Here is a 15,231-nt window from a genome sequence, read left to right on the forward strand (position 1 = left end):
AAAATATTTGAGGAACAGACCAAATACGTTTGAAGAATTCTGGGAACCTTTTCCTTAGAAATGCAAATCTCAAATATACGTTTAACATAAGTAAACAATCTTCTAGTACCTTAAACATATTATGCACCGGAACAGTATTGACAGTATTCTGATTATTTTGTTTACGTATTTCTATTTTCTAGTTTTTGTATTTGTTCATACATTTTGGTACTTTTCTTTTATGTCACCTATTCATATTTGATTAGATATAGAAGTTGACAGGACCCTCTAGGGGAAGACGGAGACGGGACCCTCTTGGGGATGGCCCATGGGGACGTGGAGCCGAGAAGGAGGCCTAGAAAATGTTTCCCGCTCTCAGTTATGTTCGTGGTGATCAACTGAATATTGGCCGCACTGTTTCTCCTGATGTGCAACAAATGCTTCTGTCTACATGGACCTTTTTGTGGGGCAATCAAACAGTGTTGGGATCAGCTGTCTCTGCGGCAGCTCAGCAGCCTCTTCACATGCGTGAACACCTCCTTTAACTTCAGTCCGTACACCACGGGGTTCAGTACAGTGGGTACTAGAATCAGGATGGAGGTGATGAGGGTGGAGTCAGATTCTCTGATGCTCTGCAGGCGGCGAAGCATCAGATCTAAGTAGACGCTGATGGAAAAGTTAAAGAAGACGAGCAGGTGAGGAAGACAGGTTTGTAGAGCTTTGTTGCTGAAGCTACGTGAGCGCCGCAGACAGATGAAGAGGATCCTAGCGTAGGAGAAGAGCATGAAGGCGGCGGGCAGGAACATGATAACTGCTGTGTTCAGCAGAATGTATAGTCCAGTCAGCTGCGCTTCAGCACCACCGCAGCTCAGGCTCACAAGGCTGTAGATGTCGCAGTAGACCCTGTCGAGCTGTGCCCTGCAGAGCGGTAAGCGGCTAACCAGCAGCGTTGAGACTACCCCTAGAATAGCAGGCAGCATCCAGCAGAGAAGCAGCATCAGCACCACCTTGGCAGGTGTTACCAGCACAGCGTAGTGCATCGGGTGGCAGATGGACAGGTAGCGGTCAAAGGCCATGGCCGACAACAGCATGAAGCTAGCTCCACCAAGAGTGGTAACAAAGAAACCCTGGCACAGACACAAAGTCCGGGACACCTGCACCAAGCCGGAGCCGGACAGCAACAGGTCTGACAGAAGTTTAGGATAAACCAGTGTGCTGCCTGTGACAGAGTTCAGCAGAAATGATGCCACGAAGGCAAACATGGGCCGGTGAAGAGCTCTCTGCGAACAGATAATATAAATCACCAGAGAGTCACTGAACAACACGAAGACGTACAGCAACAAAAACACGAAGAATAAGAGCGAGCTGTGGCCAGACAGCGAGGAGAAACCGACCAGCGTCAGGGACGAGGTCACGTTAAACCCTGCTGACGTCATGAGGAGACCCCAACAAACAACACGCTGTGACCTCAGGTCAACAACAACAACAGTAACAACAACAGAGCTCACCAACCTGTTAACATCTAAATAAAGGATATAACATTAGTTTATATCACATTGACATATACAGCAGTAATAAGGAAACTGGAATATTTAGAACACACATTTATTTAACATTCATATTTAAAACGTGTCTTCATAGAATATGAATTCACAGATAATTAATCAGATACTAAAATATCTGCTTTAACATTAATGTATAAGTCAATGATAAATATCTATCATGAATCAGAAACAGGCAAAAGCATCATCGCAATGAACACGAAAAATGAGAAACATGAGATTAATATGTGAAATTAGTCATAAACCAGCAGAACAATCACAAGGAACACGAAACATGAGGAGAAACTGACCTGAATCCACCTGTTAAAATATTAATACATAAAACATTATGCATCACCACAGTGAACCATTGAATGTATGTGAACACGAAACATGAGAAACATAATCTCAGTAAACCTGAGGAGAAACTGACCTGAGTCCAGCTGTTAAAACATTAACGTGAATATATAACAATAATGTAAGAAACATTTATGATTTCAAAATAACATTTATAAGTGAAATATTAAACTTACTAGTTTTCATAATGAATCAGGAAAAGACAGAAAGATTATCACCGTGAACATGAAACCTGAGGAGAAACTGACCTGAGTCCAGCTGGTGAAACATTAACTTCAATTTATATAACATTAATATATACAGCATTAATATAAAGTACATATTTAGTTTCATAATGAATCAGGAAAAGACAAAAAGATTATCACGTGAACATGAAACCTGAGGAGAAACTGACCTGAGACCAGCTGGTGAAACATTAATATAACATTAATGTAGATATGATGAAGCACGTACAGACAGAGACAGCCTCTCAGTGAACCTGAGGAGAAACTGACCTGAGACCAGCTGGTGAAACATTAATATAACATTAATGTAGATATGATGAAGCACGTACAGACAGAGACAGCCTCTCAGTGAACATGAGGAGAAACTGACCTGAGACCAGCTGGTGAAACATTAAAATAACATTAATATAGATATGATGAAGCACGTACAGACAGAGACAGCCTCTCAGTGAACATGAGGAGAAACTGACCTGAGACCAGCTGGTGAAACATTAATATAACATTAATGTAGATATGATGAAGCACGTACAGACAGAGACAGCCTCTCAGTGAACCTGAGGAGAAACTGACCTGAGACCAGCTGGTGAAACATTAATATAACATTAATATAGATATGATGAAGCACGTACAGACAGAGACAGCCTCTCAGTGAACATGAGGAGAAACTGACCTGAGACCAGCTGGTGAAACATTAATATAACATTAATATAGATATGATGAAGCACGTACAGACAGAGACAGCCTCTCAGTGAACATGAGGAGAAACTGACCTGAGACCAGCTGGTGAAACATTAATATAACATTAATGTAGATATGATGAAGCACGTACAGACAGAGACAGCCTCTCAGTGAACATGAAGCTGTGTTGCTGCTTTTATCACCATCCTTCTTCCTCCGTGGAGATCATTATATATTCATTAAAGGTCATCGGCCAATCACAAATATCTTGTTGTTTGGAATGGCAGGTTCTGAGAAGGCAATGTCAAGTTAATGTAAAACAGACTAACATCTTAAAATAGTAAATATTGAAAGTGTTCCTTTGATTAGTTCAGTGCTTTGTTTGATGTTAGTAATATGTTCAGGTATCAGATACACACAGGGGTTAAGTTGGGCCCCGGCTCATCGGACGATGCTCTGACTTCCTCACCCTCACATATTTGTCATATGTTTACTAAAAACTACATATATGTTAAAACCTTTCTCGTTCTTAACATAGACTCTATTTAGGGTCGATATGGGTTGAACTGAGATTTCCACACACACATTTTAAGATGTTCTGATACGCCCGACCAATACAAAGCACGGCTTTGAAGGAAAGGATAAAGTCACTAATCATGTAGTTGCTTTGAACTGTTCTTTGGTAAGTGTGCAGAGCAATGCTGATTTAAAATGGTAATTTGAAGGTTGAATATTTGTGTATATGTTAATAATTAATGTAAATTAATTCCAGTTAAATGTAACTATTAAGAAGACGGTTCTGTTTGTAATACTTTCTATTTTCATTGTGTTATTTAGTGGCATCAATGTGTGCATTTGATACAGGAGCAGTGTCTTTAGGGCCTCGCAGCCCTTAAGGTCAGAATAAACAGATCCTCGACCACGCACCGCATAGAAAGGTTCAAACTGTCTGGAAATAGATGCAAAACATATACTGTCTCATTATCCATCTATTTGCTGGATGATGTTTGGTTTTGAGTCTAAACGTGTTAAAGGAGGAACACGTGCAGCGCTGTGGGCCGCTGGTTAGCATCTGTTCCCTTCATGAGCACATCCAGTGTGACTGACATCCAATTAACATTCATGACAGAGCACACATTTAATTAACCAGAAAAACACAATCTTTCACTTATTCGGGATGGACATGATCCTCAGAGACATTTTATTATATTTCAATCATCCGTCTTTCTTGGTCATTGTGCAATATTACTCATTATGAATAAAACACACCAGGAGACAGCTCTTCGTGTCCCGCGGGGAAATACCCGTTGTGTCCTCGTTACGGCCTCTAATGTAATCTGACTGGCAGCTCAACCCCCTCTCTCCATCACTGTGCTGGACAAAGACGACAACTCCACTCATTTAATACAAAAAAGCCAAAGTTAGACAGCTAATTAGAAATGCTTCTACGACAAAATACGTTGGTGAATTTACTTTTTACGTTTCCTCTGGTTTGACCGGTATGATGCACCATCCAGTACTGAGAGTGCATTTTAACATACTACATATTGGCCCTCATGCTCTCAGACAGTACACGTACATACAAAAGTACTGAGATGTCACTCACATAAAGTGAGAAGCCTGCAGGGCAGAGGTCAGGGCGGTAAAAACATCCTGCAGATGATGAAATGATGTTTGTGGTTAATGAGCTGCAGCTTGGACTCTGTGGACTAACGAGCTCCGGCCTTAATGAGAGCTGTTAACGAGCTGCTCTCAGTTGACCTCATTAACACACTGACCTGTTTGCTTCTTAGCATTAGCATGTGGCTAATGTTATGTTCCCGAGCCTGTTTTTCAGGCCTCATGCTCAAAAATGACATGCCCAGAACAGCCCTTCTAAAAGGCGTAAATTAATCATCTTTTTTCTCAAAGCAATGATAAACCTGAGTTGGATGTAGAAGAGTCAGAATCAACACAGTTTTATTTTATTTTAAAGGGGACATATCATGCTATATTTGAACAATATATTGTAGGGCCAAAGAAATTAAGGGCGGTGCCGCCCTTAATTTCCTGTAAAATATCATTCTTTGTTTATTTTCATCGCTCAGGCAAATACACATGTCCGCTCCTGGAGCAGAGTCAAACCTGCAGTTCGGAGGAACCAACCGCCAAGCACCGGCACGTGGACCCGGGGAGGAGGCCGTTCCCTCTTTGCAGACAAGCATATGTGGTTGTTACGCAGGATCAAACAGGTAGCCTATGATGAAGTAGGGTCGACCCTATATCATGTGAAGCCACCGAGCCGTGGTCCCCGAGGGAACCGAGGCCAATTGCTGAATGCTGCAGCCGACTAAGGCCGCTATGCAACAGTGGAGGATTAGAGAAACAGATGTTTGCCTGGCACTCCGCTGCAAAGTGGGGAGGTGGAACTTCCACCCCGCTGCGGAACCCGTGGTGGGACCCCTGAGTCAGACAGTTCGTCTTGGAAACGCTTCATATCGGTCGGCCCGGGAGGTAAGAGACAAGCAGGGTTACCCCCACGCAGCACACCCTCCAGGCCATCAGAGTCGAACCCGCAGTTCGGAGGAACCGACCGCCAGAGCACCGGTACGTGGACCGGGGGAGAAGACCCTCCGATGGTGGGTCACGTTTGCCATTCGATCAGTGAGAAATCAGAAAAAAGTCTGAGTTAACTTTTAAAAGTATCCATAAATAGTGCCTCATAAGGCGGGTAGAGTCCCCTGCCAACTCCCCTTACATTCCTCCAGAGACCAGTTTGCAAACTTAAAGTTTGGTAAGAACCACGCAGGGGGGTCTCCGGGCAACAAAATGTATCTGAGCCAGAGTGCACATGTAGTGGATGAATTAATCCAGGAAATCACAGTCGTTTTTTTCCTGAGTCCTCTCAAAACCGGGTTTCCGATATCGTGCAGACAGTCGTCTGAAAATGATGAATGGATTTTTTTGACGGAGAAGGGGAGGCTTTGATTCCCCTCTCCGTTGTAAGTTGCAACGGGGGAGGGGAAAAGTGTCTGGGGCTTCGGCCCGAAGCGCCGGACACTTTTGAGCCCCTTCTCCGTTGGCTCTTAGAAAAAATTCAACATTTTTTTTAAAACTTCATTTTTGATTATTATAAGATATAATTGACCGATTTCTTTAATTTTTTCTTCTTTCCACGGGTGGGGGCGCATGGCAGGCCGCCTATGAGCTCCCAAATTTGGCCTGGAACCTCCAGGATTTGTGGGATAAGCTCCATAAACTGACAAAGTCACCCAAAGATTTCACTTTTATAGCCTAAACATATATAATACAAATAAATTAAAATAGTAAAAGGTACAATTGTGCTCTGCATTACCCGGCATTTGATTTATATAGCCCCATGATAGTGAATAAAAATCATTTTCATGGAAAAAAGTGTTAAAACGCCTGATTAAAGCATATGCAGGACCCCAGTGAGCTCCAGACTATGTGCATTGTGTTAGGGAATGGACGGAAATCTGCAGCAGCAGCCAGAGAGGAGCAGCTCTGCGAGACCCCCCCAAAGAGCGCACCCAGAGGACAGGTTGTTTCAACACACTTTATAGCCCAGGCTAGGGAATGCTCCAGTTTTTGGACAAAATTAACATGGGATGACTCCGGTCAATGTACGTACTTCGTCTCACTGGAATATTAATGGCCAGATTGAATACAACATCGACCCAATTTCTCCGGTCAATGACAGGAGAGTTTTGAAAGTGACAAAACACTGTTCCACACATTTAAAAACACTTAATCAATGTTTACCCAGGATCCATGCACCTTCCCTGGCTTTTAAAATGTGGTGATGCACCCTGGAGGTATCCTACTATTTAAAACATGTATACACTCATGTACACCCTTCATAGGGTTCCCTAACACAATGCACACAGCCTGGAGCAGCGACTCGGCCGTTTTCCCCCGCTTGTCCATTTGCCTATCCGTTTGTTAACGAAATGGACAGAGCCGGCGTTTTCCCCCTAAAAGTGACTTTTAATCGTGGCCTTTGCGTTTAAATGATGGGTGCTATCACTCACATGGTCCCTTAACACAATGCACATAGTCTGGAGCTCGCTGGGGTCCTGCATATGCTTTAATCAGTTGTTTTAACACTTTTTCCCACGAAAATGATTTTTAATCATTTTTTCGGGGCTATATAAATCAAATTCCGGGTAATGCGGAGCACAATTGTACCTTTTACTATTTTAATGTATTTGCATTATATATCTTTGGGCTATAAAAGCGACATATTTGGATGACTTTGTCAGTTTATGGAGCTTATCCCACAAATCCCGGAGGATCCGGGCCGAATTTGGGAGCTCATAGGCGGCCTGCCATAGGCCCCCACCCGTGGAAAGAAAAAAAAATGAAAGAAAACGGTCAATTATATGTTAAAATAATCAAAAATGAAGTTTTGAAAAATTACAACGGAGAAGGGGCTCAGTGCCAACGGAGAAGGGGCTCGAGATGCTCAACCCTTCGGCGCTTCGGGCCGAAGCCCCGAACACTTTTCCACCCCCCCGTTGCAATTTACAACGGAGAGGCGAATCCAAACTTCCCCTTCTCCGTCCGAAAAAAACGTTCATGTTTTTCAAGCTACTGTCTGCACGAAATCGGAAACCCGGTTTTTGAGAGGACTCAGAAAAAAAACGGCTGTGTAACTTCATGGAGGAATTCATCCGCTGTATGTGCACTCTGGCTTGGATACATTTTGTTGCCCGGAGACCCCCCAGCATGGTTCTTACCAAACTTTAAGTTTTTGAACTGGGCTCCGGAGGAAGGCAAGGGGAGTTGCCAGAGGACTCAATCCGCCTCATGAGGCACTATTCTCGGATACATTTTAACACTTTTAACCCTTTTTGATGGTTCTCCAAAAAATAACTGACTTTTTCAGAGTGTGGAGGAATGCAAGGGGAGTTGTCAGGTGACTCTACCCGCCTCATGAGGCACTATTTTCGGATACATTTCAACACTTTTAGCCATTTTGTACGGTTCTCCAAAAAGTAAAGTGTTACTTTGTGAGAGTGGAGGAATGCAAGGCAAGTTTTCAGGAAACTGTAGCCGCATTAAGAGAAGCCTTTTCGGACACATTATTTTTGTACATACACCCCAACTACATTCTGGCTTGAATACCACTTGTGGAGCAAACACACTCTGTCATGGTTGAAAAACTTTGAGTTTGGGAAACTGGTCTCTGGACGAATGCAGGCGTTGTCAAGGAATTATGAGACACAATTTTCGGGTTACATTTCAACACTTTTAGCCGTTTTGTACTGTTCTCCAAAAAGTAAAGTGTTACTTTGTGAGAGTGGAGGAATGCAAGGCAAGTTTTCAGGGGACTCTACACGCCTTATGAGGCACTATTTTTGGATACATTTGTTCATTTTCACCCATTTTTTTTTATGGAACTCCAAAAAGACAAGTTAGTCTTTTTGGAGTTCTCAACCCCCCCGAGCTCTGAGCCATGCCGGACGTCGACAGTGACAGTTACGTGCTGTGTTGTGTTTTTGTGTGTCTCTCCCCCCCTCTCCACCTGATTGTCTCCCTCCAGGTGCAGCCCCTCCCTCTCCCTCTGATTGTCTCCAGGTGCAGCCTCTCCCTCAGGTGCTGCCAATCCCCAATCAGGGCCTCCATAAAGGACCTGAGGAAGGCTGCAGTCTCACTCTCCTCTGGGCTGCATGTGTGGTGTGGTAATTGGTCTGTTCTTATCCAGTCTTTAAGACCCCTGAAAGCGCTTTACATACTTCATGTCATTCACCCATTCACACAGAGCAGTGTACCTTACTCCAGGACCTAACATTCACACACACTCACACGGCCATCGGGAGCAACTCAGGGTTAAGTATTTTGCCCGAGGATACATCGACATGTTGATTGCATGGGCTGGGATCGAACCCACAACCTTCTGGTTGAAAGACGACCGCACTCCCTCCCAGCCACAGTTGACCTGGTGTAGTGTCTCGTCTCTGTGTGAGGCCTGCTAGTTTAACTTGTATTTTGTTTATTGTTAGGAGATGTGCTCCAGTGTACCGATCTTTAGTCACTTTGTTTTATGAGAAAGTTGTTTTAGTTTGACATTAGCTTACTTTGCTAATTGGCTGGTGAGCCCTTTTTAATTCCTTTGACTAATTAAAGCATCACCTTGTGGCTACAGCGATCGGTTTCTTCTCTTTTTTTCTCTCTCCCGGTTATTTTATATGCTGTTACTTCCCTTTGTACCCCTAGTCTTTTTTTCCCCTTCCTCTTCTGATTTCCCATTGATTGAATGGCAAACGTGACCCGCCATCGGAGGGCCTCTGCCGGCCCGGCCTCGTACCGGTGCTCTGACGGTCGGTTCCTCCGAACTGCGGGTTCGACTCTGATGGCCGGGAGGGACGAGGGAACCGTCGGGGGGGTCTGCTTGAGGCTCCTGCTGGAGTCCTGCGTTTCACCGGGACCTGGCTCGAAAAACTTGAAACCCTGACTTCAGTGCGGCGTTGCAGCCATGCGCCTCCGGGTACCAGACTCCCCTGCCTCCTCCGTGTTGCGTGGGCTGCATGGGGGTAACCCTGCGTGGGGGTAACCCTGCGTGTCTCTTACCTCCCAGGCCGACCGATATGAAGCATTTCCAAGACGAACCGTCTGACTCAGGGGTCCCACCACGGGTTCCGTAGCGGGGTGGAAGTTCAACCTCCCCACTTCGCCGCGGAATGCAAGACAAACACCTGTTTCTCTCATCCTCCACTGTGGCATAGCGGCCTTAGTCGGCTGCGGCATTCAGCAATTGGCCTTGCTCCGGGCACAGGACCCTACTTCATCACACTACCTGTTTGATCCTGCGTAACAACCACATATATGCTTGTCTGCAAAGACATTGATCGAATGGCAAACGCGACCCGTCATTGGAAGGCCTCCGCCGGCCCGGCCTCGTGCCGGTGCTCTGGCTCTGGCTCTGAGTCGGTTCATCCAAACTGCGGGTTTGACTCTGGTCCTGGGGCGGACAAAGATATGCGGCGAATGCCGGAGCGCATATATGCTTGTCTGCAAAGAGGGACATGCCTGGTCCCGTCCGGGTGTTCTTCTACGGCTAGTGTCCAGCCAGCTGCGGTATCAGCAAATTTCACCCGCCATCGGAGGGCCTCCTCCCCGGGTCCAGGTTCCAGTGCTTGGCGGTCGGTTCATCCAAACTGCGGGTGCTCCTGGAGCGGACAAAGATATGTGTATTTGCCTGAAGGATGGAAATAAACAAAGAATGATATTTTACAGGTCATGACGGATATGTGTTTTTTCCAGGTTTTTTGGAAATAAACCAAATGTGATTTTGCAGGGCATTACGTAGCTCATTTTACCCATGTGATGTTGTGCAGTACATTACTGAGCTCATTTAACGATATGGTGTACCAGGCGAAGTGGGATGCTGCCATGTCCCAACTGGTCTCCGGAGGAATATAAGGAGAGTTGACAGGGGACTCTGCCCAGTGCTTATGGACCAAATGAGGGGTGTGTTAGAGGGGAAGGCTCTGGCTGTTTCTGCAGCCTCTGCTTCTACCTTCTCTCCCCACCCCGATACCAGCGCGTGCCTGCTGTAAAAGGCAGGTAAACGGGCTCTCACTGCCACTAACTCTGAGCCTGGCTCCCGAGCAGCACGTTCTCCCCGGCAGTCCACCAGCAGATGAAAAACACCCACCTCTCCGCTTCTTCCGAGGGACGAGGGAACCGCGCGAGGGGGTCAGCTGGAGGTTCCTGCCGGGTGCTCCGTACTGCGTTTCACCGGGACCTGGCTCGAAAAACTCGGAACTCTGACTCCAGTGCGGTGTGGCGGTCTCGCCCTGGCCGTCCACCGTGCGCCTCCGGGTACCTGACTCCCCTGCCTCCTCCGGGGGCAGGTGCGAGGGGTTCAATGCCTCCTCCCCCCGCTGCGGCGAAAGCCGGAGCGGGACGGAGCGCCCGGAGGTACTGTTATCCCCACGTTTTCGTACCCAAAACTGTCTTGTGAGCTCGTGGCAGAACTATGAAACAAAAAACAATCAATGTATCGGACCCATCACCAGCCCCGCGTTGGTGCAGAGGTGGGACCATTTTAACCAGGTGGTAACCCAAGTCCTCCCCTTGGTCCGTGTTCCCTGCATTGAAGCATCGGACCCATGGTTGCAATCACCAGTTAGCTAACGCATATAAACGGAGAAACAGAGAACCATTTAAATAGAATTCATTGTGTGTGTTTTAGGAAGGATGTTGTCCGAATGCCCAGTGTGCAGACTCTGCTATCTAGCTTTGAATAAGCACCTTAAGCACAAACATGCAGTGCGGAACCTGGAGGAAAGAGGCATCATTCTTAAAATGGCCAGTGGCAGAATAAATGTTCGGACCAAACCCTGTCCCTATTTAGGGGCAATGGATGTCCACTCGCGGGAGACGACAGACAGTGGTGCGGTTAGCCAAAGTGACAGACCTAATGTTAGACCAATTTACAGGCAATGGACGTCCACTCTCGGGAGAGAGACCTCCAGCATGTGTCCCTGAAATGGAGACTCTGTTTATTTCACTCATCCAGGACAGAGACCGGGGAAATCTCCTCTCTGTGGCCCCTCCAAGACCCCCAAAGGACGGACCACAGACCTCCAGCATGTGTCCCTGACATGGGCACCTCCATAACCTTGCACACCGTGAGTCCCCGGACTCCCGGACTTAAGCACTCCCCCACGGACTAAACCAAGATGTTCACACCCTACAGAACTTCATGCCCCTGGTTAACCTAAAGGGGGTGGATTTTGCGGTGCTTTACCGTCCGCACATCGGTATCCATATTCGGCCTTATTCACGGCACCACCACCCCTTCTGTGGAGGATATTCTCATGCTCCTGGTAACCCTTTAAATAGTCTGATACTACCAGGGCTCATCACTGCACTTTACAAGCCAGAAATAATGTTTAAATGGTCGGGAAAAGTGTTTTTAAACGTCTGGAAGAGAGTTGTAGCCTGTCATTTTGCACTATATAATTTAACATGGAACCTCTCCTGGAAATGCACAGAGTATGTCCATTTCCAGGAGAGGTTACATGTTAAATTATATCCTGCAAAATGACAGGCTATAACCCAGGAACAAGTGTTTGAAAGGCGGGGAAAAGTTGTTTAAAATAGTCTGATACCTCCAGGGCGCATCACCGCATTTTACAAGCCAGGGAAGGTGTCTGAATCCTGGGTAAACATTGTTTAAATAGTCTGACACCTGGCACTGTATTTGCCCCTGGGAAACTTCAAGGTTATATTCATGTTTTATTATTTATTTAATAATCACATGATTTTTACAAAAACAGTATAAACAGTATACATATATACAATAATAATAATAATAATAATATAACAATATACATAATAAAAACATGAAAAGTGGTGAAAATGAGAAAATGTATCCGAAAATAGTGCCACATAATGCGGGCATGTGGACAGTAGCCAGAGACTCACAGGCACACACACATGCAGAGATCCAGGGGGCGGAGCACATGGCTTTTTTTACACAGAAATAAGTCTATGAGAGGCGGGGAGACTCAGAGGACAGGCTGCGTCACCTCACTTTGTAACCCAGGAAAAGAGCAGGAATTCTGGCTGCGTGAGTGTTAAAAGTGCATTCATCTGTGTTAATCCGACAGCCGCAGAGGTGCTGACAGAAAGCAGGCGGAACAAATTGATTATTTTAACCAGGAATAAATGTTTGCAAGGCGGGGAAAGTGTTCCTGCAGCCCCTCCATAACGGTAATAATGATTAGAAATGATTTCCAGGGCAGAAAGCGTTTTTTAAATGTGGAAAAAAATATGTTAAACTGTTTAAAAAGCACAAAGAGATTTGAGTGCAGTTCTCATGTGTCCCCACAGGAGGACGCGTCGTCCCAGGGAGCACAGTGCATGGTGACAAGGTACGATTTATACCCTAAAATAGCATGCTAAGCGTGGGTGGATTAGTTTCAAAGCATGCACACTCTGCTCGTGTCAGACTTCCATCAAATAGACCGGGGAAAACACCTCTCATTAGCCCCTCACAGACCACCAAAGGACGGACTAAGCAGCTCCAGCAAGGCTCCCTCACATGGAGCTCAGGTTATTTCATACCTCCAGGAGAGGGACCGGGAAAACCACCTCTCTGTAGCCCCTGACAGAGCCCCAAAGGACGGACTAAGGACCTCCGGCAACAGTGGCACTTCCATAACCTCGTGCACCGTGAGACCCCGGGCCCCCGGACTTAAGCACTCCCCCACGGACTAAACCCAGATGTTCACACCCTACAGAACTTCATGCCCCTGGTTACCCTAAAGGGGTGGATTTTGCGGTGCTTTACCGTCCGCACATCGGCATACATATTCGGCCTTATTCATGACACTACCACCCCTTCTTTGGAGGATATTCTCATGCTCCTGGTAACCCTTTAAATAGTCTGATACTGTCAGGGCTCATCACCGCACTTCACAAGCCAGAAATAATGTTTAAATGGTCGGGAAAAGTGTTTTTAAACACATGGAAGAGAGTAGTAGCCTGTCATTTTGCAGGATATCATTTAACATTGAACATCTCCTGGAAATGCACAGAATATGTCCATTTCCAGGAGAGGTTACATGTTAAATTATATCCTGCAAAATGACAGGCTAAAACACCCAGGGATACGTGTTTGAAAGGCAGGGAAAAGTTTTTTAAAATAGTCTGATACCTCCAGGGCGCATCACCGCATTTTACAAGCCGGGGAAGGTGTCTTAATCATTGGTACACATTGTTTAAATAGTCTGATATCTGGCACTGTATTTGCCCCTGGGAACCTTCAAGGTTATACTAATGTTTTTTTTTTTTTTTTATTTAATTATCACACAATTTTTACAAAAACAGTATACAAAATAAACATAATAACAACATGATTACAACATGATTAACAGGGGCCTGGGGGCCATATTAGCCGTCTAACTTGTACAGTGCACCGGGGAAAAAAGGTTGAGTCCACGGCCCCTTTCCCCTCATCAGGAGTATCAATCGGTCCTGAAGAAGAGGTATCGCTGCTCTCCGCCCCTGAATCCTCTTCGGAGGTAGCTGACGGTGGTAGACCTCCTTCTGATGATGATGCTGCTGCAGCTGCTGCCGCCGCCCTGAACATGGAGCGGATCTTCAATGCCTCCTTTATTCCAGGCGTATTCGCGTAGAACCGGTCTGCAGTGCTTACGTCGTGGCACATAAACCTAGCCAGAATCGACCTGCTTTCTGGATCTTGGTGATGCTTGATATTGTCAGCCAGGGCAGTGCGCAAGATGGTGAAGGTGACGGCTGTTTCTAGCCCAGCATCAGCCCAAGCCCTCTTCAAGTGAGCGTTCAGGTTCTTGGAAGCCTGCTTCCCCGATGTGAAAAGGAAGAATTCACTCTGACGACCCGACAAGCCCTCTTTTATCCCCATCCACCGCATGACCCATGCAGAAATCTGTCCATTTCGTTAACATTTGACTCACGAAATGTACAAGAAGTTAAAAACAGCAGAGTCACTGCTGTTAGGGTCTCAGACTCACAGGCACACACATGCAGAGATCCAGGGTGATGCACATGGCTTTTCTACCCAGCAATAGGTCTCTGAAACCTGGGGAAAAGTGGCGTGAATAGAGGCAGAGCGCAGCCAGAGAACAGGCTGCTTCACAGCATTTTACAAGCCAGGAAAAGTGATTGAATGCTGGGTATACATGTTTGAAATAGTCTGATACCTCCAAGGCGCATCACCGCATTTTACAAGCCAGGGAAGGTGCATGGGTAAACATTGTTTAATTGTTTAAGTGTTTTTAAATGTGTGGAACAGTGTTTTTTCACTTTCAAAACTCTCCCGCCATTGACCGGAGAAATGGGGTCGATGTTGTATTCAATCTGACCGTTAATATTCCATTGAGACAAAGTACGTACAATGACCGGAGTGATCCCACGTTAATTTCGTCCCAAAACCGGAGCATTCCCTCATCTTGCTGTATTCCACCGGGTCGCCGCGGCGCAGACGGACCCGGTGGAATACAGGTTCTACCGTGTTTAGGAACCGTTAAGCAAAACCTAAATTGTGTATTTTGTATGGGTACCTGGTGCCCGGCATTTTCTTATCGGTTCTCATCTGGAACCGAGTTTCGGTTCCCAACCATAGCCATACCTATAAAGTATATAAATATAGTTTTTTTTTCAAAATACCAAACAGATACTGCATTTTAGCCATGCCTCATTTCGCTCTATTTGCTCTTTCCAGCCCTGTTTTTGCAGGGGGCTGATTCTGTCAGCTGCAGCTGACCACGCCCCCCTGCAGGAGAGGGGAGCATGCTTTGAGATCAGCTGTTGGGCTGCAGCGGGGAGAAGAGGGGTAGAAAAAGAGATCTCCGTCTTCCGTGTTTTATTCTTATAGAAGTAAGAAGGGAAGTAACGGGCAGAAACCCTCCTTTTTACGCAGCGGTCCAGACATAGACATCAAACGGCAAAACACA

At 45.9% G+C, this 15,231-nt stretch overlaps 1 protein-coding gene across 1 annotated transcript; it reads right to left on the minus strand.

The window, feature by feature from the left end:
* Positions 1-467: 467 nt before the first annotated feature.
* On the minus strand, positions 468-1,415 carry LOC307029790 (olfactory receptor 6N2-like; the record flags this gene model as incomplete). Its single annotated transcript, XM_079665873.1, has 1 exon — positions 468-1,415. The coding sequence occupies one exon, from the start codon at positions 1,413-1,415 to the stop codon at positions 468-470; it is 948 nt and encodes a 315-aa protein (XP_079521999.1).
* Between the last annotated feature and the right edge of the window lie 13,816 nt (positions 1,416-15,231).

The sequence above is a fragment of the Notothenia rossii genome, assembly GCF_949606895.1.
Source record: "Notothenia rossii genome assembly, chromosome: 2".
In the NCBI taxonomy this organism is placed as follows: domain Eukaryota; kingdom Metazoa; phylum Chordata; class Actinopteri; order Perciformes; family Nototheniidae; genus Notothenia; species Notothenia rossii.